General features: G+C 43.5%; 4 protein-coding genes across 9 annotated transcripts; 3 read left to right on the forward strand and 1 right to left on the reverse strand.

Moving 5' to 3' along the window:
• The first annotated feature begins 645 nt into the window (after nt 1-645).
• eif4e1c (eukaryotic translation initiation factor 4E family member 1c) lies at nt 646-5244 on the forward strand. Its single transcript, XM_061284467.1, has 7 exons — nt 646-720; nt 1632-1720; nt 2455-2550; nt 2900-2963; nt 3046-3159; nt 3304-3443; nt 4318-5244. The coding sequence occupies exons 1-7, from the start codon at nt 703-705 to the stop codon at nt 4430-4432; spliced, it is 636 nt and encodes a 211-aa protein (XP_061140451.1). The 5' UTR covers nt 646-702; the 3' UTR covers nt 4433-5244.
• Nucleotides 5245-5292: 48 nt separating this feature from the next.
• On the reverse strand, nt 5293-9495 carry si:dkey-228d14.5 (uncharacterized protein LOC796266 homolog). The gene is made up of 8 exons (XM_061284466.1): nt 9354-9495; nt 9214-9280; nt 8602-8649; nt 8461-8523; nt 8328-8395; nt 7976-8106; nt 7082-7259; nt 5293-6480 (listed from the first exon to the last, which is right to left on the reverse strand). The coding sequence occupies exons 2-8, from the start codon at nt 9276-9278 to the stop codon at nt 6293-6295; spliced, it is 741 nt and encodes a 246-aa protein (XP_061140450.1). The 5' UTR covers nt 9279-9280; nt 9354-9495; the 3' UTR covers nt 5293-6292.
• A 589-nt stretch (nt 9496-10084) lies between these two features.
• Nucleotides 10085-12476, forward strand: zgc:110319 (uncharacterized protein LOC796111 homolog). Its single transcript, XM_061284465.1, has 8 exons — nt 10085-10230; nt 10592-10668; nt 10753-10888; nt 11008-11074; nt 11189-11300; nt 11375-11438; nt 11685-11859; nt 11942-12476. Exons 1-8 carry the CDS (start codon nt 10163-10165, stop codon nt 12008-12010), a joined length of 768 nt encoding a protein of 255 aa, XP_061140449.1. The 5' UTR covers nt 10085-10162; the 3' UTR covers nt 12011-12476.
• Nucleotides 12477-12647: 171 nt separating this feature from the next.
• ccar1 (cell division cycle and apoptosis regulator 1) lies at nt 12648-22498 on the forward strand. Of its 6 annotated transcripts, none has more exons than XM_061284458.1 (26): nt 12648-12770; nt 13654-13839; nt 13989-14179; nt 14246-14395; nt 14589-14621; nt 14707-14897; nt 14977-15103; nt 15281-15391; nt 15492-15681; nt 15755-15899; nt 15992-16144; nt 16224-16449; nt 16529-16642; nt 16818-16984; nt 17630-17840; nt 18871-18954; nt 19314-19502; nt 19574-19765; nt 19885-20118; nt 20209-20341; nt 20547-20629; nt 20694-20834; nt 20916-21036; nt 21110-21292; nt 21405-21610; nt 21806-22498. In XM_061284458.1, the coding sequence occupies exons 2-26, from the start codon at nt 13704-13706 to the stop codon at nt 21875-21877; spliced, it is 3783 nt and encodes a 1260-aa protein (XP_061140442.1). In that variant the 5' UTR covers nt 12648-12770; nt 13654-13703; the 3' UTR covers nt 21878-22498. The 6 variants fall into 6 exon arrangements, with proteins under 6 accessions (XP_061140442.1, XP_061140443.1, XP_061140447.1 ...); XM_061284459.1 differs by having other exon boundaries at nt 20697-20834; XM_061284463.1 differs by having other exon boundaries at nt 15767-15899.
• The last annotated feature ends 1159 nt before the right edge of the window (nt 22499-23657 follow it).

Raw genomic sequence — 23657 nt, forward strand, 5'->3', positions numbered from 1 at the left:
TTCATGGTTTGTCATATTTTTAGACTACTGCACAATCTAGGCTGGGTTTGTATTTCATTTTTTGGCCTTCTTATTTATTCCCATAACACAATGCAGTGCTTGAAGTACTACATTGACATTTGACTCACTGCAGTGGAATTTAGACTTTGTTCTCATCATGTGTAAGGATGAGTCACTCACTTCATTTGATGCAGTGTGACTCCAGAACCAGTGATGCTATTTGATTTCCCTTTCAAAGAGATCATCATTGCCATATAAAGCTAGATCATAAGATACTTGAAATAATTTGACTACATTGATTACATCCATGACTCTAGTACAACCAAAAATAGAAATATATTTCTATGTTTTTTAAACAAAAACATAGCAGAATTAGACATGTATGTATTGAGTTTTATGATTTATATTCTGAATAATAAGTGTGACGAGGCCGTCGTCATACGCTTGTGTCGGCTTCCGTAGGCGAGTGACAACGATTTAATGATATTGAGTATTTGATGGAGTATTGACCGTAAATCTATTTAGTATGCGTGAGAATTTACCTGCAACATCACTTTTTACCTTTAAATAATGCAAGTGAGTTTGTCATATAATTTTAGTTCCTGCTGGCGCAAACAATGTTTGGGCAGTACCGGCTTCCGTCGGCGAGTGGATACGGTGTGACGCAGCGGCCATAACGGGTAGATCATTTCAACTTTCAAGATGGCGACATCGGAACCGGTAAGTAGAGCAAGACCAACCAGAAAATCCACTGGTTTGCCCCGCAAAGAGGATGCAGCCTCTCTGTGTTTGACCAATATGTATTTTCGGAGCTGATTATTGGATCAGCATCGAGTATTTTATTTTTTAAAACTGTCCTTGTGCTTTTGTTCTCAAGGGGCGTCTCTAGGCGTGGGTAGCTGTTAGCAGCACTTAGCATCCGGACACTGGCTCACTTTGTCGGCTGGGAGGGAGGTTGGGCTGCCTGGATGTCGCACCATTCAAACTCAATTCACGGACTTGTTGGGTTAAAGTTAAAGAACCTAAAATGCTTACTTGTTCCGACTGATATTGGTTGTACGTTTTACGTTTAATTTCAATAAGGTTGCAATGAACGTCGTCTTGAATCGCTAATTAAATGGTGACACGTGTGTGTATATGTAAGCTTGAAGCTAGGCTAACGTAATGCTAGCACGCCAAATAACGACATCATTAACAACAAATACTGCAGCAACGTTTACGGTGGTGCTTTTCGCAAGTGTTGTGGTGCTTTGAATCCACTAGAAATTCATTCTGCCAGCTCTCCGGTGGAGTTTTTGAGATCGAGAACTCAAATTTCATCAGTTTCGATTCCGCTGAATTCTGGTGCCTGGAATTCTAGTCCATCCATCCCCCAACATATCTTTAAAAAAAAAAAAAACTTTCATTATTCTTTGAATCCTTAGTGACCACGATGGTTCGCACACATGATGCCCCCTCTCAAAACGTAAATTTCAACCCTATGTGTTCATCGAGACATCAAAACCTGTATTTAATCAGATGATAAAATAAATTGAGGAAGAGGTCTGTTTTGTAAAGGTTCTCCTGGCCGAGAAAGCGGACCACGATTGACATCATAGAGATGGGTTTTTTCTATTTTTGTCTCATTACAGAAAGAACCCAAAACTGAAGAGCCGCAACCTGAAACCGACAGCCAAGTCGCAAACCAGGAAGAGTACATCAAACACCCCTTGCAAAACAAGTGAGAAGGAAAACAGCATGTGCTTGTGAAAAGAACGGGATTTCTGTACTTGTGGAGACCTAAAAGACCCGTTTGGCTTTTTGACAGTGTGGTTCTCTTTGTTCTCTTTTAACTTTATGGATCTGGGTTCATAATGTAGCACTTTAGAACCGCATAGTTTACATGTATATAAAGTGATTGGATTCGTGCATGGTTGTGAATGGTTCTTTAGCCAAGTGGCTTCTGGACCATTACGCTTTTTTGCTGGTGTTGTCACGGTGGACAATGAGCATGTGAACGCCCAGTAAACAAACAGACGTATGTATACCCGCTCGGTTTTTACGGCTTGGCCGTGCAGCGGGTGGGGATAAACGTAGCGAGGGGGAGTCACAGAGTTCAGCCGATGGCCCCACTTTGCCCCCCCCCCCCCCCTCTGCCGGCCCCGCCCACTCTCCAAACAAATGAAAGAATCACCTCAGTGGCTGTAAACAAAGGCTGCACTTGTGCTGCCCCGTTCCCTCTTCCCTGGCATTCATACGTAGTCTGACCGTATTGTCGTCTTGCCCTCCGTCCCGTTTTATTGCTCTTATCCGACGCTGCCGACGGAGCTTGGGAACAAGACGGGCAAATGTCAACGACGGGCGAGTGACAAGCAAACGTGTCCGCCCCATTAGTGACTTCATTAATGCATTCAAAAGTGATTTGCCGTGGCCGTGTGAAAGCTGACTGTTTGTTGTTGTTTCCTCTGGTCTCAGATGGGCCCTGTGGTATTTCAAAAATGACAAAAGCAAAAGCTGGACGGAGAACTTGCGTCTCATTTCCAAGTTTGACACCGTGGAAGACTTCTGGGCGTGAGTATTCTTTTCTTGTCCACTCAGATTTTCATCACTGCCCTCCCTGGAATTGAACGCTACATTTTCCCACACTAGAATGCATGTTTTTGTTCTCCCCATTTTTTAATTTTATTTTTTTAATGGCTCAATATTTTGGAACCTAATTTAGTTGTGATATGTATTTTTCAGCAAGTTAATTTGCATTACAATAAACTATTAGAATGATTTGACATTGTTTTTGTCAGGCTTCTAGAAAGATGAAATGAATTGAAGCAAAAAAAAAAAAGTCCTCGCTTGGTCAATTTCATTCTGGGGGGTTCCATCGGAGGACATTTCTTTCTGAACCTTTTGGTTTTTCTTTTATCAGATTATACAACCACATACAGCAACCCAGCAAGCTTGTCTTTGGCTGTGATTATTGCCTCTTCAAGGTAATACCTCCAAGCTCACAAATACGCTGCCTGTGACAGCCATGATGACACACACGCGTGCGCTTCTTGTGTGACCTTCCAGGATGGCATCAAGCCCATGTGGGAGGACGACCGCAACAAACTGGGAGGGCGGTGGCTCATGACCCTCAATAAAGTCCAGCGGCACAACGACCTCGATCGCTACTGGTTGGAGACGGTGAGAGTGCGCACACAGTGAAGTGCTGCCACCATCTAGCGGCGCGCTGCTAAGTGACATTTTTCTCACGACGACTGTCAAGTCCAGGTGCCGCTCGATGTCGGTGTAGCGTGCGTTTCTGACAGCGTGCGTGTGCTTTCGCAGCTCCTCTGTTTGGTGGGCGAGTCGTTCGACGAGGCGAGCGATGACGTGTGCGGAGCCGTGGTCAACGTCAGGCACAAAGCGGACAAAATAGCGATCTGGACCAGCAACTGCCAAAACAGGGACGCCATCATGACGATAGGGTGAGTGGGCTCTTCGCACGTGCGTCTCGGTCGAGGTTATTACGGAGGTTGGGAAATTCTTTGTTTTTCGAAACCATGCTGCTCAAACTGGGAGTTTTCTGCACTTTTTGTTGGAATTTTCAAACGGCGTCAACTAAATTGTCTGAGATAAAAAGAATCTTTAACCGGAGGTGGGAATTCCGTCGGTCCATTTACAGGCAAATAAAAAATAACAAAGTCAAGAATAGCCAAGCACGACAAAAACGTATACATGAGCCAAGGGGTCAGAAATGACCTTTGAATACGAGACGTACATTTTTGTAGGTTATGTTTTTGGAAAAGGTCGGGTTAAGTAGGAGGTTGTAAAATCGTATTTCAGAATTTATTTGCCAACCCCCAAAAGACTGAAGAAGACGTCAAAGATAAAGCCTCGATAGTCATTGCAAGTTGGTTTCCGCAAGAATTTCCGAGTCGCATTGAGCCACCACGATTGTACCTTTAGCTACAATGCGTCGTGGGATTCTGGTCAAGGTAAGTCAGATTTTAAATTAAAACTTGACTGAATGGCAAGATTTTGTAAATTGCCCACCTCTGCCTTTAACATGCTTAACATTTTTTGCAAAGCTATTTCAATAAACTAGCAAGAAAGGTACTTCATGTTAATTGTTGGCGTTTGTATTTTTGAAGATTCCACCAGAGGGCGCCAAAGTAGTATTTTAACTCTCTTCCAAAACTGAAAATCTTGTACAGGCCAGAATTATCTTTATATTTTTTTACTACTAGTGTACCATGTGAAATTTTAGATGCTAGTAGGTGCATTTTAATAACTCAGTAATTGCAGAACAAAGTGAGCGGAAGCTGTTGCTTTATTTGTCTGTCTGTCTGTCTTTGCCAGGCAAACTTACAAGGAACTTCTGAGCATCCCCAGCAAAGCCATGCTGGGCTACCAGTCACACGACGACACGTCCAGCAAGAGCGGCTCCACCACCAAGAACATGTACTCTGTTTGAAAGGTCCTCACTGTCGCCACAACAACTGGCTGCGTTTCGATTTTAGCGATTGCTAGCGCAAATCATCATCATTAACGTTACGAGTTGGAGTCGACTACTATAGTGTTGTTCCCGTTCACAGAGAAAACAAAACGCACCACTGCTTCATTTCAGCGTGTTCTGGTTTAGAGCCAGGCAAAAACATTTTTGTTACGGGGGGGAGGGGGGGGTGCACTTGGAATAGTTTGAAGGGAAGTTATTATAACGGCATTTCTTCTCTCAAGCGTTACACAAGTAGCTAACACACTATCTTGAAGAATCTACAATATGGTCAAAGTTTATTAAAAAAAAATGAAAGCGTAGCCATGCTCCCCAGTAGTTTGGATTTGTGGAAGGCCACTTATTGTTTCAGCTATGCTGGAATTGTGGATTATTGCTTGTGTTTGTACTTATTCTTTGTTTCTGCCCCTTTTGCCCTCTACATTTATTTATAATGTATGCCTTGCAGTTGAGGTCGAATGAGTTTTTTTTTTTAAAGATTTTGTTTAGGGTGAAAATGTGGACTACTGCATTCTTAGATGACATTTTTTACAGTGTATCATACAGTAAAGATGCTGACCCAACTTTTCTTTTTTCTTTTTGCGTGTGTGCTTTTCACTGTTCTCTTGCTAACAAATTGTAGATAATGACACACTCGCTCTTGATGCAACTTTAAAAAGATGATAATCATTGTGAAATGATTTGTTTTCCTTTGCATAATGTATCTTTACCTGTTTCCCCCCAGGGTGTATATGACCTTCTTTCAAGTAAAGATTAAGTGCTTTGCATTTGAATCACATGTTGTTCCGTGTTATCTTTGCAGTACAAGCTGACCTCAAAAGTTCGTTTTGACATTGATTTATTCAGTCCTAGCTGTCTTGAAAATTGCTTTCACCCAATCTACTTCTCCGTCACTCAGATAACATCCGAGGTCTTAAACCGTTCCGCACAGGCAATTATTTTCTTTCGTATTTAGTCACAGTTCTGTAAATGGAGTGTTTTCATACAGGTGAAAAATCCAGAGCTACTTTCAAGCGAGTAGACAACTTGGTCCGAAATGCCATTATTGTCATAGAACTAGGAAAACCAGTTTTTATGTCCAAACCAAAAAGCAGGCAGAGTAAAGGTGACAGCCAAATTAGTGTCAGCGTCTGAGCAACAGTTCTGGTCTTCACAGCGGTGCCTTGAGATATGAGTTGAATTCATTCGGGAACTATCACTTATCTCAGCGTCACTGCTAATTGAAATGAATGGAAATGTCATGTAATGTGTGATAAATAACACCCTGTAATGTTTTACAAAGTAAAACACAATAGAAAAAAAATCACTAACTCAATGAGACATGACGGAGACTAGTAACGGTGCTTGTGATGGAGGTTTTTGCTCACAAGACTGGGAATTTTTTGCATGTCACTATAAAATCACTCAATCTACAGTGTTACTCTTGAGAAAAAAAAAAAAAAAAGCGTTGTCGGTCACTCCCAAGGCACCGCTGTACACGTCATAAGGGTTTAGAACAAAAGCTGTTTCGTTTCAGCACATGAATGTCATCTCCCGTTGTTTGCCACACCTTGATGAGTGAGTTAGGTGACGACATCCACCAAGGATGGTCTTTGAAACATTGTAGCAATCTAACTCAACAGGTTTTTTTTTTTTCTAGCAATCTGACTTAACAAGATTTTTTTCTCTGTAGGCAGCCAAGGTTTCAAAGGCATAAACGTAACATGAGACATCTTCACAGTATAAGATCCGACATTGTTAATATGAACATCTAAAGTCTTCAGATTTTTATCGTCCTGGTAACCTGTTCTCCGGCTGTAGCCGGGCAGCCTTAAGTGTATGTCAGGCCATAATAAAGGGCCTCTCCTCCTCGCGTTGGCTGTAGAGATTGGACAGCATGTAGGAGGAGAAGAAACTGAATTCCACCATGAAGCTGAGCTCAAACAGCTCCAAGTTAGCACTGAGGATCCACTCGAAAACAGCAGACAGGTGCACGTAGTGGTAGTCGAGGTGGGCAAAACAAAAAGTATCTGAGGGGGGTGGGGGTTAAGGATTTACAAGATTTAGGCTCTTTTTTGATAAAAAAAAAAAAAAATCTATCAAAACCCACAAATTTGGTTTCTTCGTATTTTAAAAAGAGAACTTCACAATGTTACAAGAATGTAAAATGTTATAGAAAAATAAAATATAAATGTCATATTTTCTTCATTCTACAAAAACGTCATAATCCTACAAAATACAAACTATATTTTCAGTTCTCACGGTCACATTGGGTTTGTCAAAAAAGTATGCAGCATTTTAAAGAAAGCAGAGTGAGTTGGTTGTAGCCAGGCCCACTTTGTCAATAGGATGAAACTATCTCAGATCTGAGTTGGTCAGTCCTCACACATCCTGTTCCAACACTCGCGTGAGTGCTCCAACTACTAAAAATGTTTACCTCTCCAAGTACAAACTTCATGAAACTATATCAGCGTAATAAGACAGACCCTAAAAAGTATATTTCATATTAAAATGTTTGCAATTTGAACATCCAATTCAGTGATACTTTTGCATACCACTAGAGGGAGTCCTCACAGTACACTTAAAAAAAAAAAAAAAAACCACTACAAACTTTTTAAAAAGAAAGGATACAGCAAATAGTGAGGATGGTCTGTTGCAGCGTGGACACGACGCGTAGCGGGTAGAGGACATTCTCGTATCCCGTCAGCAGGCATCTATTGGTCAGTGCGGTCAGTAGGACCATGTAGCAGCAGATGCACAAGAAGCTTAGTCCAGCCCCTGCATGGTGCAGTAGCGTCAGGTACCCAGGCTGAAGGAGGAAGGCCGGTAGAAAATACAATGTGTTAATGAAAGCGGTAACTTGCTGTAAAAACACACCTGGGGCTTATTACTGTGTTATTACATTGTTATACAATGTGATATTAGCACAGGATCTTCGTAACTATAATATGATGCCACTTCGTAAGCCCCTGGAGGGTTTTTTAGACATTCTCCATCACATTTATTTAACCGATGTACATTTTAAATTGGTTTTGTATGTGAAAATAAACAAAATAAATAAAATAAATGATATAAGTAATTTGCCTAACCACATAAAAAGATTAAACAAAATAAATAAAATAAATGATATAAGTAATTTGCCTAACCACATAAAAAGATTACAGGTTACTTCCCTGTTATTATGTAATTAGTTTGATTATTATATTCTGATGAATCTGGGTATCATATAACAGTATACGTTACTAAACGTGGCATGAATAACCAATATGGTCACAAGCACATTGTTGGGCAATTTGTCATCATAGTCATCAAAGAAATATGATGGAACAGTTAAGGCCCATTGTCAACACCCTGCTAACTGGGAAATGTTTTTATAAAATATTTGTACGATACTGTATTTCCTGATTGTCCACTTTGATTTTTTTTTTTTACCCCACAAAACAAGCCCGGGTACATAGTTCAGGAATAGCGTATTGTTAATTTCTTTTTTTAGCCAGCTAGCTAGCAGTGTACTCTAGAACTTACATTGCAGTTCCCGGCAGCGAATGATCCCATGGAGGCCACCACGCCAAAGGCCAGAGCAAACCTGCTCATGGTGGCATGGCTAGCATTTTTCTCCATGATGTGGGCATGGTGGAATATGGAGAAGAAGAAAACTACAAAAGAACATGGTCGTATCAACACGTGTGTTTTTAAGGTTAGGGGTTAAAAAATCCAAACACCTCATAATGACATTAGTATTTTGTTGGTGGGTTTTCTTCAGACTATTGAAGACTGTTGAGTGTTGGTATAACATAAAATGTGGACAAAGTAAAGTAACGTGAGTACTTTTTTCTGGATGTACTGTTCTGTATACAGTATTGCATCAAGAACTTACACAGAAAGGAGCCAGCGTTGATGACCGCTGTGAAAAGTGAATTCTCCGGAGCGTAGGTCCCACTTGTGCTGCATATTTTATTCTTGGGTTAATATAAATTCATATTCTGTTATAATAACACAGTTTGAATTACCTTATGGTGGGAACCCTACAGCAGTTGGTGGTGTGGTTGGCTGTGCAGAAGTTCTCCCCCCACCTGAGAGATAACATTCCAATAAATTATTTTTGTAATTAATTGCCCCACTCCTGTTGGCAACAGTGAGGTCAAACGTACCAGTCAGTGAGCGAGCACACATGTTGATTGGAGTAGGCTAAGCCATATCTGAAAGTGGAGGAGGACACACCAGATTAATTTGAAAGACGTCAACAAAAATGAAACGAAAAATGCAATCGAAAATATAGATACAATCTATTAAAAAAAAAGGTTGAATTTCATTGGATGAAAAAGGTATTAAGCAAATGAATAAAATCAAATAAAATGAGATTAATAAAAGAAAATCAGGCAAGTAGACGAGAAAACTACCAAAAAAAAAAGAATTTAATACCAATAAAATTAGAGATGGTCGATACCATTTTTTTTTCAGACCGATACCAGTACTTCCCCGTAAAAATGGCCATAAGAGGCACCTTGAAATAAGGTTGGTATCAGTACCCACCCATCGCAACATAAAATAGACGCTGAAATGACTAATTTATCCAGATTAATAAATATCACCAAATGAAGCAAATTAAAAAAAAAAAAAAGCCCAAATTACAATGTTTCAATTTTTGTAAGAAGATGATTTGTACTTCTAAAATTCTTTAAAAGTAGTGTTGGCTGTTAATATTTGCATCACAATTTAAAACAACAAATATAAGAAAGCAAACATTTCAAGCGTATACTTACACAGCCCAAGTTCCGACGAAGGAAGTTAGTGAGAGAGCCAAAGGAAAGAAAATCCAGAGCCACATGTCTTGGAAATGGAAGAAGAAAAAAATGAAGTGAATATTTTCGGTGTACCTACTGCCGACTTTATTTCTACCTACATGCTTCTTATCAAAGCTGAGATGTTACTGTGCGTTCTCTTGGGCTGGTTCGTCTCCTCCCTATCTGCCTGCCGCAACTCGTCGAGTGACAGAACAAACGTGATGTAGGACCTGGAATTCCTGTTTGTTCTTGAGGAATGACACATTGTTACTTTGTGGTTACGATATAGTTTATCTTTATTGATATCATTCATTTTCGGTGCTCAGTTCGCGCTGCTAAAAAATGCATCCAGGCGACTGGATGTTAAAGGTTTGTTGATTTTTTATTAATGTTAACTTTTGGTAGCCGGGATAGTTGTTTCATTAAAAAGGCGATTTTTTTGCAGTTTAAGCAAGGAATTTATTAAACGGGGTTTGTTAAACAATACAAATATGACATTATTTCGGATGAACATTTGGTTTCCTTTAAACATTTTGTTTGTAACTCAGTAGACCAGCAAACTATTTTATTGTCCAGACCTCAAGCCAATCAAAACGTAGGACTGTATTGTGTAAAGAAATAACATTTCTGATATGATAAATACTTAATATTACATAAATATACTTCCAAGGATATAGGCCACTCTTAAAACACAAATAGATAAATAATATAAATAGAAATATAATTTAACTATTCATTATCTGAACCGTGTTAACTTTAAAAAAATATATATCTACACTATTTTAATAGATAAATACATACGCAGTCATTTGTATTCATCTTGAAACTTATGACATATTTTATTTTAATAAATGCACGAATCTGTCGAAGGTATAGGTCATTGGGATGACAGCTGACGTCACCATCCTCGTCTTTCAAAACAATTAAGATGGCGGCGCACGCGAGATGGGCACTGTATCCATTGCTACGGACGGCGAGAAATACCCCTTTTATTCGGTTTGAACGTTGTGCCATCGCATTATACTATTTTATGAGCATTTTATGAGCCCAGGTCTGATAAATGCGTCAACTTAAACGTGTCAGTAACGAGTATAGCTAACTCAGCGAGCTGCAATAGAATAGCATTTGTGATTGAAGCGTCTTTTCATTTTGTGTCGATAATGATCGCTAATAATAATAACGCCCGTGTCTTTTTTTTTTTAGAGTTTATTGCTATTATCGTTAAGCTTAAACTGCATTTTCGCCGATCAAGTTGAAATGACATACAAAAGCTAACTGCTAGCAATGCATAGCAAAACAAACAAGACCGTTTCATCGTGTTTCTTAGTATTAATGAGTATTGGTCATTTACTTGAAGGTTTCCAGAAAGGACTAGAATTCTTTACCACAGCCACTTTCGCAGGACAACCCCTTCTGAAATCACACACGTCCAAAGTGAGAATTTGTTTGAGTCTCTTGACTACTATCGAACATTTTCCTCACTTTAAGATTAACTCTTGCTTTTTTTTCTTCCCCCAGTACGACAGGTTTCCATCCAGACTCAAGACACCCCAAACCCGAGAAGCATGAAGTTTCTCCCAGATAAGCCAGTTTTAGGAAGCGGGACACTGGATTTTCCCTCTCAGAGCTCAACACAGTGTTCATCTTTAGCCAGGTTTGGAGTCTGTATCTTTTTCCAGCTTTATCTTGCTATCTTCTACTCGCCAATCGTTGTGCCATTTCCGAATTGATCGTGTTTGATTGAGTAAACAACAACATCCATGTCGTTTCCAGAGAGCTCTTTGAAATCGAAGGAGTGAAAAGTGTGTTCTTTGGGCCAGACTTCATCACCGTCACTAAAGTAAAACATTAGATCAGTTACATCAATGGACAAACATTGATTGTATTTAATTAATCAATCATGGTGTGCACTAATGAATTGGCAACATCAATAACCCTTTGCTCTTCTCAACAGGTAGACGAGGACTTGGAGTGGACAGACATCAAGCGCAATGCTCTGGAGACCATGGCCAAATTCTTTGAGAGTGGCGACCCTATCACAACGGGAGACGTCCATCCAGAAAGTAGTAAGTATAGAAGAAGTGATTAGCTGAGGAGCTTGCTATGGAGCTGATTTATTTGTGGACTTTGCTACCCGTAGGTGTCTCTGAAGATGATGATGAGGTGGTGTTGATGATTAAGGAGCTTCTTGACACCAGAATCAGGTAATGAGCTCAGATGAGGAAATTATATCTCTGATAAATGTATGATGGTACACTGAAACATATGTGTTTGACTCCTAAGTTGCTCTAATTAATTAATTTCATAGCATTTTTCCACATTTGGAAAAGATGAATTAATTCCAGGTTAGGCAAAATTGTGCTTTACTGTACAGCACTAATTTTAACACTCATACAAGGCTAGCTTTTAACCGGACTAATATTTCTGCGTTTCTCTTCTCATCCACGCAGACCGACAGTGCAAGAGGACGGCGGTGACGTGATCTTCAAGGGCTTTGTGGATGGCATTGTGCATCTGAAGCTGGTGGGTTCCTGCACGGGGTGCCCCAGCTCCACAGTGACCCTCAAGAACGGCATTCAGAACATGATGCAGTTCTACATTCCCGAAGTGAAGGCAGTAGAGCAGGTGACGATTGGTTCAATCTGTCTCTCGTTGGGTTATAACATGCTATTTGTTCATTATGTGCTGATCTTTTATTCCGATGCAGGTGGAAGACGAAGTGGACGAAGTCAACGCAAAGGTCTTCTCAGACCTGGAACGCAAATTACAAGAGTAAACGTAAAGTTAATTGACAAATGAATTGATGAACTCTGCATACCAAAAAAAAGTAGGAGAGAAACTAAGGAGCGCTGTTGCTGTGCCTGCTAGTTAAAATAATCGTTTTCACCTTCACAGAAATGTCAAGCTAAAGAAGCTAACGTGCTGTGAAAACACTTTTTTTTTTTGCATATTGCAACCACACAAAATGGTAAATTTTGTGAACTTGTGTCTGTGACGGCTGGAAATGTTTGTTTGTATTTATTTTCTCAGTTTGAAATAGTGTATTTTTGAAAGGTTTTTCACGTTAGTGTGATTCAGAAAGAAGATGATGTGCTTCCTGCTTTATGTATGAAACAGATGATCTATTTGGAAATTATTATTAAAGAAGTGGGAGTAGGAGCGTCCAAACTAAAAAGAACACAGTTAACTGTATTGTAATATGTCGTATCCACTGCATCACAATAAAGTTCACAAATACTGGATACTGACTTAAATTATATTCATTGTAACACCCCCCGCATACTTTATAACTGTAACCCAGGCTCTACTGCCCTCAGGTGGCCAAGATGGGCAGCGGCAGAAGGACTTTTCCCTGATCTAAAGTGTGCGGACAACTGTTTTTATTTCTACTTAATTGTGTAATTTCTCCACGTTTATTTTAAAGTACAACATTACAGTGCTATGCATCTAATTAAAGAAACAAAAATAAAACGCTTTTTGTTGCGCGCATGCGCAGTTCTCGTCTCCACTCCGACGGCCGGGTGCATTGGATAGCGGTAAGTCAAGCTGCGATAATACGCGTGAAAAAAACAAACATAACCTCACTATTTGCGCTTTTTACTACTCCCTCGTTGTCGAAATAAGTTGTTTTTTAGTAGGCCTTTTCATGTTGCTTGTGCTGACCACTTGTGATAACGAGTCAGCTGCTAGTGTCAGCAAAACTGGAGCCGAGGCCTCCATAACAAATCCCGCACGAGGCTACTCTGGCCACGATGCTAACGCTAATGCTAATTTCTCCCTCGCGGTCCGCGTGTTGTTCGTCTAAATAAAAGCAATTCTGAACTTCAAATATATCTAGGACAAAACACACTTCAGTCATGGAATAGCGGTGATTTAAATGCACGAATGCGGTTCTGTTTTAATCGCACCGTTTATTTGCTACAGTGGATGATAGTCGACTGCCATTTAAAAGTGGCTAAATGTAGCCCGGATAGCTTTGGGGATTTGCCGTGTCAGCAGGTGCGATTGAAATAAACACTCATATTAATAGCAAGCGAAATATGGAGAATTGCTAACCTATCAGCAAATTCTATGAAATGAATGCCCATTGCCCGCTAATAGTCTTTTAGCTGAAGGAACGAATGTTATAACACAGCGATTCAAAGCCTGTGTGTAGTGATTTACGTTGAATTCTTTTTACGTTTCCGTCAAATTAAAGGTGGGCGATTGTGTCGCACGCGAGTTGGGAAGTTGCCCTTGAACCACGTGCTCACGTTCTTTGCGCTCGTTGTTTGCTTTCTGCCTGAAAGTGTGCAGCTCATATTATAGCAAGCAATTTGTGCTTGACTAAAACTAAACAGGGCGGTGGGTAGTTAATCTTTTCGGTTACTTTTCAAGCGGTCGCTGCTTTTCATTAATTGCATTTTTTATTCTCTTAAGGTATAAGCAACAAGCCGGCGAGTGGAGACTAGCTTTCCTCCGAGTGAGTCATGGCCCAGTTCGGGGGACAGAAAAATCCGCCCTGGGCGAGTCAGTTTGCCACCACAGCCGTGTCCCAGCCGGGCCACGCGGCCCACGCGGCTCACGCGGCTCATGCGGCTCAGTCTCTTGACATCAATTTGCACTGTGAGTAACTCAATATTTATTTATTTTTAGGCCATGCACGATGCAGGCCAATGCAACAGTGATAGTTGAACAGTCTGAATTATTTTTTGCCATTGGCTCCACCAGAAGAGCCCCACTAACTTTTTTTTTTTTTTTAATTCGTCTCGCAGCTCTCGGCGTGCAGCAGCCCTCCCTCCTGGGCGCCTCTCCTGCCGTCTACTCCCAGCAGTCGGCCTTGGCTGCCGCCGCCTCTCTGGGCAATCAATCTGCTGCCAATTATCAGTTGTCCCAGCAAACGGCTGCCTTGCAGCAGCAGGCTGCCGCGGCCGCTGCTGCCGCCGCCGCCGCCGCACTGCAGCAGGTCGGTCGCATAGATAGCGGACATGTGTCAAACGGCGTCTTATCAGCTGCGCACGTGTGTCTGTAGTCGCAGATCAATTCAGCCCTCCAGCAGTATCAGCAGCAACAGCAGCAGCAGCAGCAACATCAGCAGCAGCAACAACATCAGCAGCAGCAACAGCAGCAGCCTCCCCCACAACAGCCCCCGCAGCAACAATTGTATAGTGTGCCTCATCAGGTTTGTGTCACACTCAACACACTGAAAGGACCATTTTATTAACAAGTACAATGGTGCTCCCAATTGCTTCAACTCGAGGACTGCAATACAAAGCACTCCTCATCCACTATTGTTAGAACTGTAGTCACTACAGACTAACTAGCTACGGCATTAGCTATGCTAATTCTTTTTTTTTTTTGTGCTCTTGTCCCAGCTTCCACAGCCTCAACCGGCACTGCTTTCACAGGTAACATGCAATAATCTGAACAGTATAAAGGGAAATCCGCCTTATGGCAGTACTGACAGGAAATATCCAAATGCTTCTCCTTTAGCCGCCAGTGGCTTTGCCCACCAGCTTGAGTCTGTCCAATCCCCAGCAGACGGCCCAGATCACCGTGTCGTACCCGACGCCGCGTTCCAGCCACCAGCAGCAGCCGCAGAAGCAGCGCGTCTTCACCGGCGTCGTCAACAAGCTGCACGACACGTTCGGATTCGTGGACGAAGACGTCTTCTTTCAGCTGAGGTTCATGAGAGCTCATGAAGATAGTGTAGCTAACGGGTTTGAATGAGCGTCAATTCCATCGTGGCTTGCCTTCTTCCAGCGCTGTAAAAGGCAAGACGCCGCAAGTGGGCGACAGGGTGCTGGTAGAGGCCGTGTACAACGCCAACCTGCCGTTTAAGTGGAATGCCCAGCGCATCCAGACTTTACCTCAGCTGGCAAACCAGTCGGTGAGAGTTGAAGATTGTTAAAAAAAAGTGTAAAGAAGCCTTTTAAACTCCGCTCTGAACAATATTCACGAAATGGGAGTTGAACCCTGCAATGCTTTACACGTTTCGGCTTTTTCTTGCCTCCCCTTCGTTTGTGCTGCTGATTGATTGTTGTGTTGTTTGTCAATCCTTCCCCAGCAGCAGCAGCCTTTACCTCAAGCTTCCCCACAGCTGGGCAACCTGTACAATGAGCCGGGGATTCAGCTGCGCTACTCTGACATGCACCCCGCAGCGGACGGCAGACAAAATGTAACCACTTCATTTCATGATGCAGATTGTTCTAAATTGAAGAGTCTGCTTTCTTAGTTTTGATCAAATGACAATTATCCCCCCCTCTCTCTCTCTCTAGAGCCATCCTCCGCCTCCCAATATGATGAAGGCTCCCCCCATCCTTCAGTCACTACCTCCCCCAACCACGTTCAGTGTTCCGCCGCCAAGCGCTGCTCCTTCCTTGCTTCAAGCTCAGCTGTCCGCCGCCTCGCTCGGCCCTCTCCTCCAAAACCCGCCTCAGCCGCTGCTGCCGCAGCCGCCTCCCAAAGGTAAATAAATCCACCAAATCCAAAAATGCTCAAAAGAAATTGCTGTCCAAGCCAGTATGACATTGTTCTCTAGATGTCTTTCCAGGGGGTCTCCTTCAGCCCCCAGTGAGACTCATGCAACAGCCGCAGCCCGTGAGACGGATTGAGCCGCCCCCTCGTTTTGCCCCTCGCAACGATCGCCCTCCTGAGCTCATCCTCCGTAGTAAAGAGGATCGCAGGTCATTGCCTAGCACCTGTTTTGCACGTTTTTGAAAAGACTATCAATTGGTATCGCCTGTGTAAACGTCTCATCCGCTCATTTCTTTGGCAGAGACAGAGAGCGGGAGCGCAGGCGGTCGAGAGAGCGCTCGCCGGTACGCAAACGCTCCCGGGAGCGTTCCCCGAGACGAGAGCGCTCGCCGCGGCGTCCTCGCAGGGTGGTCCCTCGCTACACGGTTCAGTTTTCAAAGTTCAGTTTGGACACGTGAGTTGCACCGGATCACAGGGAAGAATTTAGCATTAGCGCCAAAGATGTAACGTGTGCCTCCTTTGTCGTATTCCAGGACCAGCTGTGATATGATGGAGCTGAGGCGGCGCTACCAGAGTCTGTATATTCCCAGCGACTTTTTTGGCGCCGCTTTCACCTGGGTGGACGGCTTCCCCCTGACGCGACCCTTTCAGTTGAGCAACGCGTGCAACTTCCACATATTACACAAGGAAGTGGATCCTTTTGTCAAGAATACAGCCGTGCTGGATCCTCCTGACGCCAACCACACGTACAGCTCCAAGGTAGGATTCATCACCTTCTAGAAGAGATAAACTCATGCTGGAAATTATATATTTATTTTTGTCTTCCCCTCACTACTAGGTGATGCTGCTAGCTAACCCGAGTTTAGAGGAGTTATATCACAAGTCATGTGCCCTAGCAGAAGATTCCCAGGAGGTCAGAGACTCATTCCAGCATCCCGCAAGACTCATCAAGGTACCCGTTGAATTGTTTTGAAGTAGGACTGAATTGATGAATAAAAAGAAAATCCATAATATTATTGCAGACACGCGTACCCCAAGATTTTGGGGGGAAATTGTCTAAATCGATGCCTTGACTCTGTCACGGTTTGGCTCACCTCTGTACCCTGCCTGCTGTTTCCCACCTTCAGTTTTTAGTGGGAATGAGAGGCAAAGACGAGGCCATGGCCATCGGCGGCCACTGGTCTCCCTCTTTGGACGGAGCCGAGCCAGAGAAGGATCCCTCGGTCCTCATAAAGACAGCTATACGCTGTTGCAAGGCACTCACAGGCATAGATCTTAGTCTGTGCACTCAGTGGTAAGAGCCCTCCTTCCAATTCGTCATTTTGTCTTGAATTGCGAAACTCACAAGTGCTCCATCGAATACGCTTCATGGTGTTAATGAGTCGCCGCGATTTGTTCCTCTGATTGTTTTTGCCCTTGGTGTGTTGTCATCTTGGCTCTCTCTTTCTGTCACGCTCTCTGAATTGACACACATTTCACCGTGCTGACAACCCAAGCACACGGGACTGTGGCTGGAAGCAGAAGCCTGGACCAGATGACACCGCCGCCGTCACTTTTGTTTCATTCTTGTGTTCTTCTTTTTCTCTCTGTTGAAATATTACCCATTTATTGAACTGGCTTTCATATTTTCTTGTTTGCACATTCAAATGTACCCTGGGTTAATGTGGTGGTGGGGGGGGGGTCTACATAGCCATCGTGTCATGTTTGTCAACCTTCTCAAACCGGTTCCCGTCACCGTGACGACCGTCGGGACGTAGCAGACTCAGCCGGCCCCCTTCTGTGTGTTTTATGTGAGGGAGAGGGAGGTGTAAGGGAGGTGAAGACAGGCAGGGGTAGCTAAAAAAAAAAAAAAAAAAGGTTTGCCCTAGCCAGGCTTGCCTGTTGTGCTTTGCCCTGACCACAATGTTTCTTTCCAATGCACCCTCTTCCTTTGCGACAGGTATCGTTTTGCAGAGATTCGCTATCACCGGCCGGAGGAGACCCACAAGGGGCGGACGGTCCCCGCTCATGTGGAGACAGTGGTTTTGTTTCTTCCGGATGTTTGGCATTGTCTTCCTACCCGCTCAGAGTGGGAGGCGCTGTCGCGGCGACTCCGGGAGCAGCTGGCTGAGAAGCTGTCGGCCGAGCGAAAGGAGGCGGATGGAGAACAGGCACTGAACCGCTAATCCCTTCTCTTCTCATTTCCGCTTCTCACAGGAAGGCACAGGAATTACAAAAAAAAAAAAAAGAGACACACCTCACGCTACACGCAAAACACATGTATACGGAGTTTATCACTCCAGCCAACCTCACCTAGGCGTCCTCTGTTTTCCCCCCCGCCCCCTTCCCCCCCCCCCCTTTCCTCTTCTCCATGCCGCCATCAGCACTCCTCACCCCCTCCCCTCCCCACATCCAGCAGACACACACAGTGGAAGCAGTGAGACTAGCTTGTGTTTGTGTGCGCTCGCTCCCCCTCTGCAACTGGTAAAACAGCTTCCAGTTGGTCTTACGTGCTGCTAATCTGGGTCCAATCCTTTTCATTTGTTTCTGATCTTTGTTGGTCATTTAAAAAAAAAAAATTGCGAGATGATTTCAACCAATTTAATTTTTTTTTTTGTAATGCTGGCATGCGGAAGTGGATTACTGCTGGAATCTGTGGAGTCAGTTGCATGGCGAAAACGTGTTTGTTGTAGAAATGTCTTATTTTCATATGATTTCCTCGCACCAATTTTGATTGGGAAACGAGTCGACTGCTCCTTGTCTGTTCCTCTTGGTGGCTTTGATATTTTTCATTTGGCATCTCATTTAAACCTTACCCCATAATTGGCGGTAGTTGTCAGGGCCACCCTCACTCCGTTCGGAGACCAGATCTCCCGATGGTACACCTCATTGATTTTTATTTTATTTTTAATTTTTTTTTATACCTTTTTTGTGTTCCACAGATTGATTGATTGGCAGCTGGTTGTTAAAGAGCTAGAGGGCTTCCTTGTGTACTCCTCAGTAGCACTGGATTTAAAGCACAGTCGAGCTCACTAGAACCAGACAAGAATTTTTCTTTTCTTTTTGGGAGGGGGCGGGGGCATTCGTGATCTTGCACGGATCGACTTACAAGGTTCAGGAGCGATGCGCTGACTTTGTCCTGTTTCTGATCTTTTTCCCCTCACTCTCTGTCTTTCTCTGACTCTGTGACTTTCTCTCAAGGAGGAGGAGGACAAGGAGAGTAACGAATCCAAGGACGTCTGCATCCCTACTCACTGGACCAAACTTGATCCGAAATCAATGAAGGTCTTTCATTTTAAATACTGGCCTATTTAGTTTAATCGATTTATTGGGGTTTTAAAATCCCCATGAGGTTTTTCCCCAGAACACCAAAATGCATTGAATAAATACTTGAGCTCATGGTGGAATCGTTTTTCCATTGCAAGCTACACTCTGTGTCAGACCTCCATCTGGACCATGGTCTGACTCAATTTGAGCTTTGCTATATTCAAACCCAGTTCCACCTCATTCAGCAATCTTGTTTTGGGACTGCTGCAAACGGCGGATTGGTACATTACCTCTCGCGATTCTTGTTTCACAACGTCGGCCTGCATATCACGCGCTTTTTAATACGACCACGTAACTTCCCCGACGTTGCCCCGCAGGTGAACGACCTGCGCAAGGAGCTCGACTGTCGCGCTCTGAGCTCCAAGGGCTTAAAGTCGCAGCTGATCGCCCGACTCACCAAGCAGCTGAAAGTGGAGGAGCAGCTGGAAGAGTCCAAGGAACCCGAGAAGCCGGAAATCAAACCGCCCGAGGAAGAAGAGCCGTGCCGGACCGAGGAGGACAAAGAGGTGCGCGAGGCGTTCCGTCGCTAACCGTACTGAAGATGTTTAAGATGATGTAACACTGTCTCATCTGCCAGGAGGAGGAGAGGAAGAAGCAAGAGGAGCTGGAGCGCCAGCGCCGGGAACGGCGCTACATCCTCCCCGATGAACCCACCATCCTCGTTCACCCCAACTGGGCCGCCAAGAACGGCAAGTTTGACTGCAGTGTGATGTCCCTCAGTGTGCTGTTGGACTACAGGCTGGAGGATAACAAGGAGACTTCTTTTGAGGTGAGAATTGGAAGGCAAACTCCGCGGGCCGTTTGATATAAAAGTATCGCTTCGGCGCCATCCGCACGGTGAAATGAGGGGAGTGGCGTCATTGAGTCGGCGGCAATCTCACCCTCCAGGTTTCCCTCTTCGCCGAGCTCTTCAACGAGATGCTGCAGAGAGATTTCGGCTACCGCATCTACAAAGCGCTCGCTGCTCTCCCGACCAAGGATGAAAAGAAGGAGAAGAAGGTCAAAAAAGAAGCTGAGAAGAAAGAGCCCGAAAAACGGGAAGTGAAGAAGGAGAAAGACGACGACGGCGACGAGCCAGCGGCGAAGAAATCGAGAGAGGACGACGAGGCAGAGAGGAGGAAGGTGAGCCACCTGCGTCGCCGCCGCCGCCAATTTAACCAAGGCGTTTTATTTTATTTTCACGACACGCTTTTGATTTGCGTACACGAGCAGGGCGACGACAAGGTTGTGAAGAAGGAGGAGTCGCGTGACGAGGACGAGAACGAAGACGACGGCAGTCCGGCCAACGCAGACGAGTACGACCCAATGGAGGCCGAAGACGCAGATGATGATGAGGACGATGAGGGTAATGCCCTTTTTTTGTTTACGTCATTATTTGACTATCTTGTTGATTAAAATTGTGGCCAATGATGAGAAATCATGCACCACTCTGAAGCTGTGATGGATACCCCTTTTCCACAATCTCTGAGGCTTTTTCTGTTCGAGTCTTTAAAATCGGGACGTCACATTTGCTGCGTTCACTGTAACGTCGTTCAATTTCTGCCTCCCAGACAAGGACGACGACGACGACAGGGAGCGAAGAGATCGCAAGGATGATCGTAAATCGCCCAAAGACAAAAATTTAAAGGACAAGGTAGGCGGTTTCATTTGCGCTACTTTGAACTCTTGAAAGAAACTTTTTTTTTTTTTTTCCCCAACAGGACAAGAAGATGGTCACGTACAACAAGGACCTCCTGATGGCATTTGTTTACTTTGACCAAAGTCACTGGGGCTACCTGCTGGAGAAAGACTTGGAGGAAATCTTGTACACGCTTGGGCTGCACCTTTCACGTGCTCAGGTGTGCAAAAAGAAATTTCCTCACTTTAGTCGCGTCAAACATTCAAGCGTGTTATTCTGATGGCTCTTTTGTCTCTTTCAGATCAAGAAACTGCTGAACAAGCCGGTAGTGAGAGAGTCGTGTTATTACCGCAAACTCACAGACAGACCGAATGACGAGCCCGATTCCTCCCCGACTGAGGCACAAACGGAACTTCTCTTAGGTGAGCTAACCAAGCCATGAGGCTTCCAGGATATAGATAGAATGAAACATTCAACGTCTTTTCTTCACATCAGGCAACAGAGAGCTGCTGCCTGCTCCCAAATCGTGCACTCTGTCCGAAACCAGCGAGTCGGGTAATCTAATCGTTTACAACGGCGCCATGGTAGACATTGGCAGCCTGATGCAGAAGCTGGAGAAGAGCGAGAAGGCGCGAGAGGAGATTGAAAACAAGCTCATGGTGCAGGACGCCAAGATGGGTAAATATTGATTGAGCTGACTTTTTTTTTTTTTTTTTCCATGTTAGCATGCTAACTGCTGGAGTTCTAGCATTCATTGTGGACTAATGTCAACTTTCCACTTTATGTCCAGAGGAAGACACCAAGGTGAAAACACAACTGGAACAAGAGAACAGGTCCTTGTCAAAGGAGCTGGATGAGACTAAAAGCACCCTCAGGCAAACGGAGAAGACGCTGAAGGACGCCGAGGAGCTGAAGAGCATCTACCAGGAGCAGTTCACAAAAACCTGCAAGACTCTGACAGACACGGTCAAAGGGCTGACGGCGGTCATGAGAAAAGTAAGTTGCCTGTTTTGTAGAAAGTACTCGAACGCATAATGCCGGCCGGGTTTGTGACGGTGAATTTTGAGCAAATTGAATTTGAAGGTAAATTGTACAGTGAAATTTAAAGGTTTGAAAAACTGCATGTTAGAAATTTGTTTTCAAACTAGTTGAAAAGATACTATAAAATGTATTTGTACTCCCCTCCTCCAGGATCAAGATGGAAATGATGAGGGAAATGTGCCTCTTCAAATAAATGGCGCTGAAGAAAAAAGCACCTCATAAATGAGCTGTGGGCAACCTGCAACCTTTGGGATGTCGACGAGCGGCCCGCCATGCAAAACTCAAAACGAATAAAACCTCAGAGGAACTGATAGGAAAAGCCCCAAAAACTTCCAATCCACAAATCTGTTTGATTGTTGGCATAAAAAGTTTTTTTGTCCTGCATTTTGCATGGCCCAAAGTGGGGAACATGTTCTGCTCTTATAATAACTGACCCAAAACACTCATTGGTTTGTAAATATTCACAAAAGCTATTTTAATTATTTGGACCTTGTCACAAGTCCCGACGTGAGTTTATTTGAGAATGACTTCCTTTATTGACCTGTACATATTTTTATTTCTACCTTGTGTTGTCATAAGCTGACGTTCTAACTTTTTTTTCTTTTTTCATCTGTTGTGCCAGTTTGTGTGATAGTTGTGCTATTGAGAGATTTAGGTTTTTTTTTCTTTTTGTAACAGGCATTGCCGACGCTATTTATGTGCAAGAGAATTCCTAATGGATTATATTTAAATGACAATAGCTTTGAATTTCACAAGGGTCGTGCTGTCTTGCCATGTAAATAAGACTTAATCCACTGTTGGAATCCGTGTTGAATAAACACCCACGTTTGTTTTTCCTTTGTATTTTTGACTTCTGGTTTGTGATGCAACACCACTTCCCACCAGTAGAGGGAAGCAAAGCTCAAGTTATGCATCTGACTCATCTTAACATTTGGAAATCTGTTGACAGGTTGGCTGCAACACGGCCCATCAAGTGGTTAAAAATATGACTCGTGACTTTAAGGCCGCGGGCTCGATTCCCTGCATGATGTGCCCTTCAGCAAGGCATCAGACTCTCTCCAGGATACTGGGAAGAATTCCACTGCTGCAGCGAGCCACCAATTGTGAGTGCCCGCCTCCTTATTGTTCACTTTATGATTAAGAGGTTATTACATTTTTTTTTAAAATCCCCCTTAAGGAAAGTTGTCAAAGTTTTACGCATTTGGATTTATGATGGAACCGTCCATGGTATTGTCCCATTGAGAATTTTGAGGGAATTGTTCCGGAGTCTGTTATTGTATTGAAATATTTTCTTACTTCTGAGAACATTTTAAAAGTTGTAGCTGCAGTTCATAATGCAATAATTAAAAAAAGTGAGCCTATCACAGGGCCCAAAGTCAATTCAATTCACACGAGTGAAAAATTTACGGTCTTCACAGAAGCTAACATGTTTGTGGAATGTGGGAGGAAGCCATCATACCAGTGGAAACTAAATAAAAAAAAAAAATGGAGACTGTGCAAACGCCATATAGAAGGCTGGAGCAGAACTTTGAACCCAGAACCAAAAAACCGAGGCAGATGTTTGAATTTAAATCCCTCTCACAATACTGTCGACTGGTTTAAATATAGTTACTTGTTTTTTTTCCCTCCCACCACCACCGTACAAAAAATAAAAATGCACAGGAAGCATCTTTGTGCAGTGCCTGCAGCTTGTCTGCATGGTTTCCGTGAGAACAATGTGGACCTGTCACCTGGCACTTTGCTTATGTGACTTGTTTTTGTTCCGCTGCTCGGCGCCAAATAGTTGACAAACCTCATTTGTCCCTACAGTGCTTTTTCACTAGCGAGCGTATGCACGCGACGTGTGAAATTAAAAGCTGGTGCAGCAGGTCAGGTAAGCCCGCTCCCCGGGCTGCAACAGAAGCCCATTGTGCCCCCCCCCCGCCCCATGTGGGGGTCACACTCTCCAGAAGAGGTTAGTTTTAAAAAACAAAAGCAGAACTGATCTGTGTGCTCCATTGAA

This window comes from Syngnathus typhle, linkage group LG8 (genome assembly GCF_033458585.1).
Source record: "Syngnathus typhle isolate RoL2023-S1 ecotype Sweden linkage group LG8, RoL_Styp_1.0, whole genome shotgun sequence".
Classification (NCBI taxonomy): domain Eukaryota; kingdom Metazoa; phylum Chordata; class Actinopteri; order Syngnathiformes; family Syngnathidae; genus Syngnathus; species Syngnathus typhle.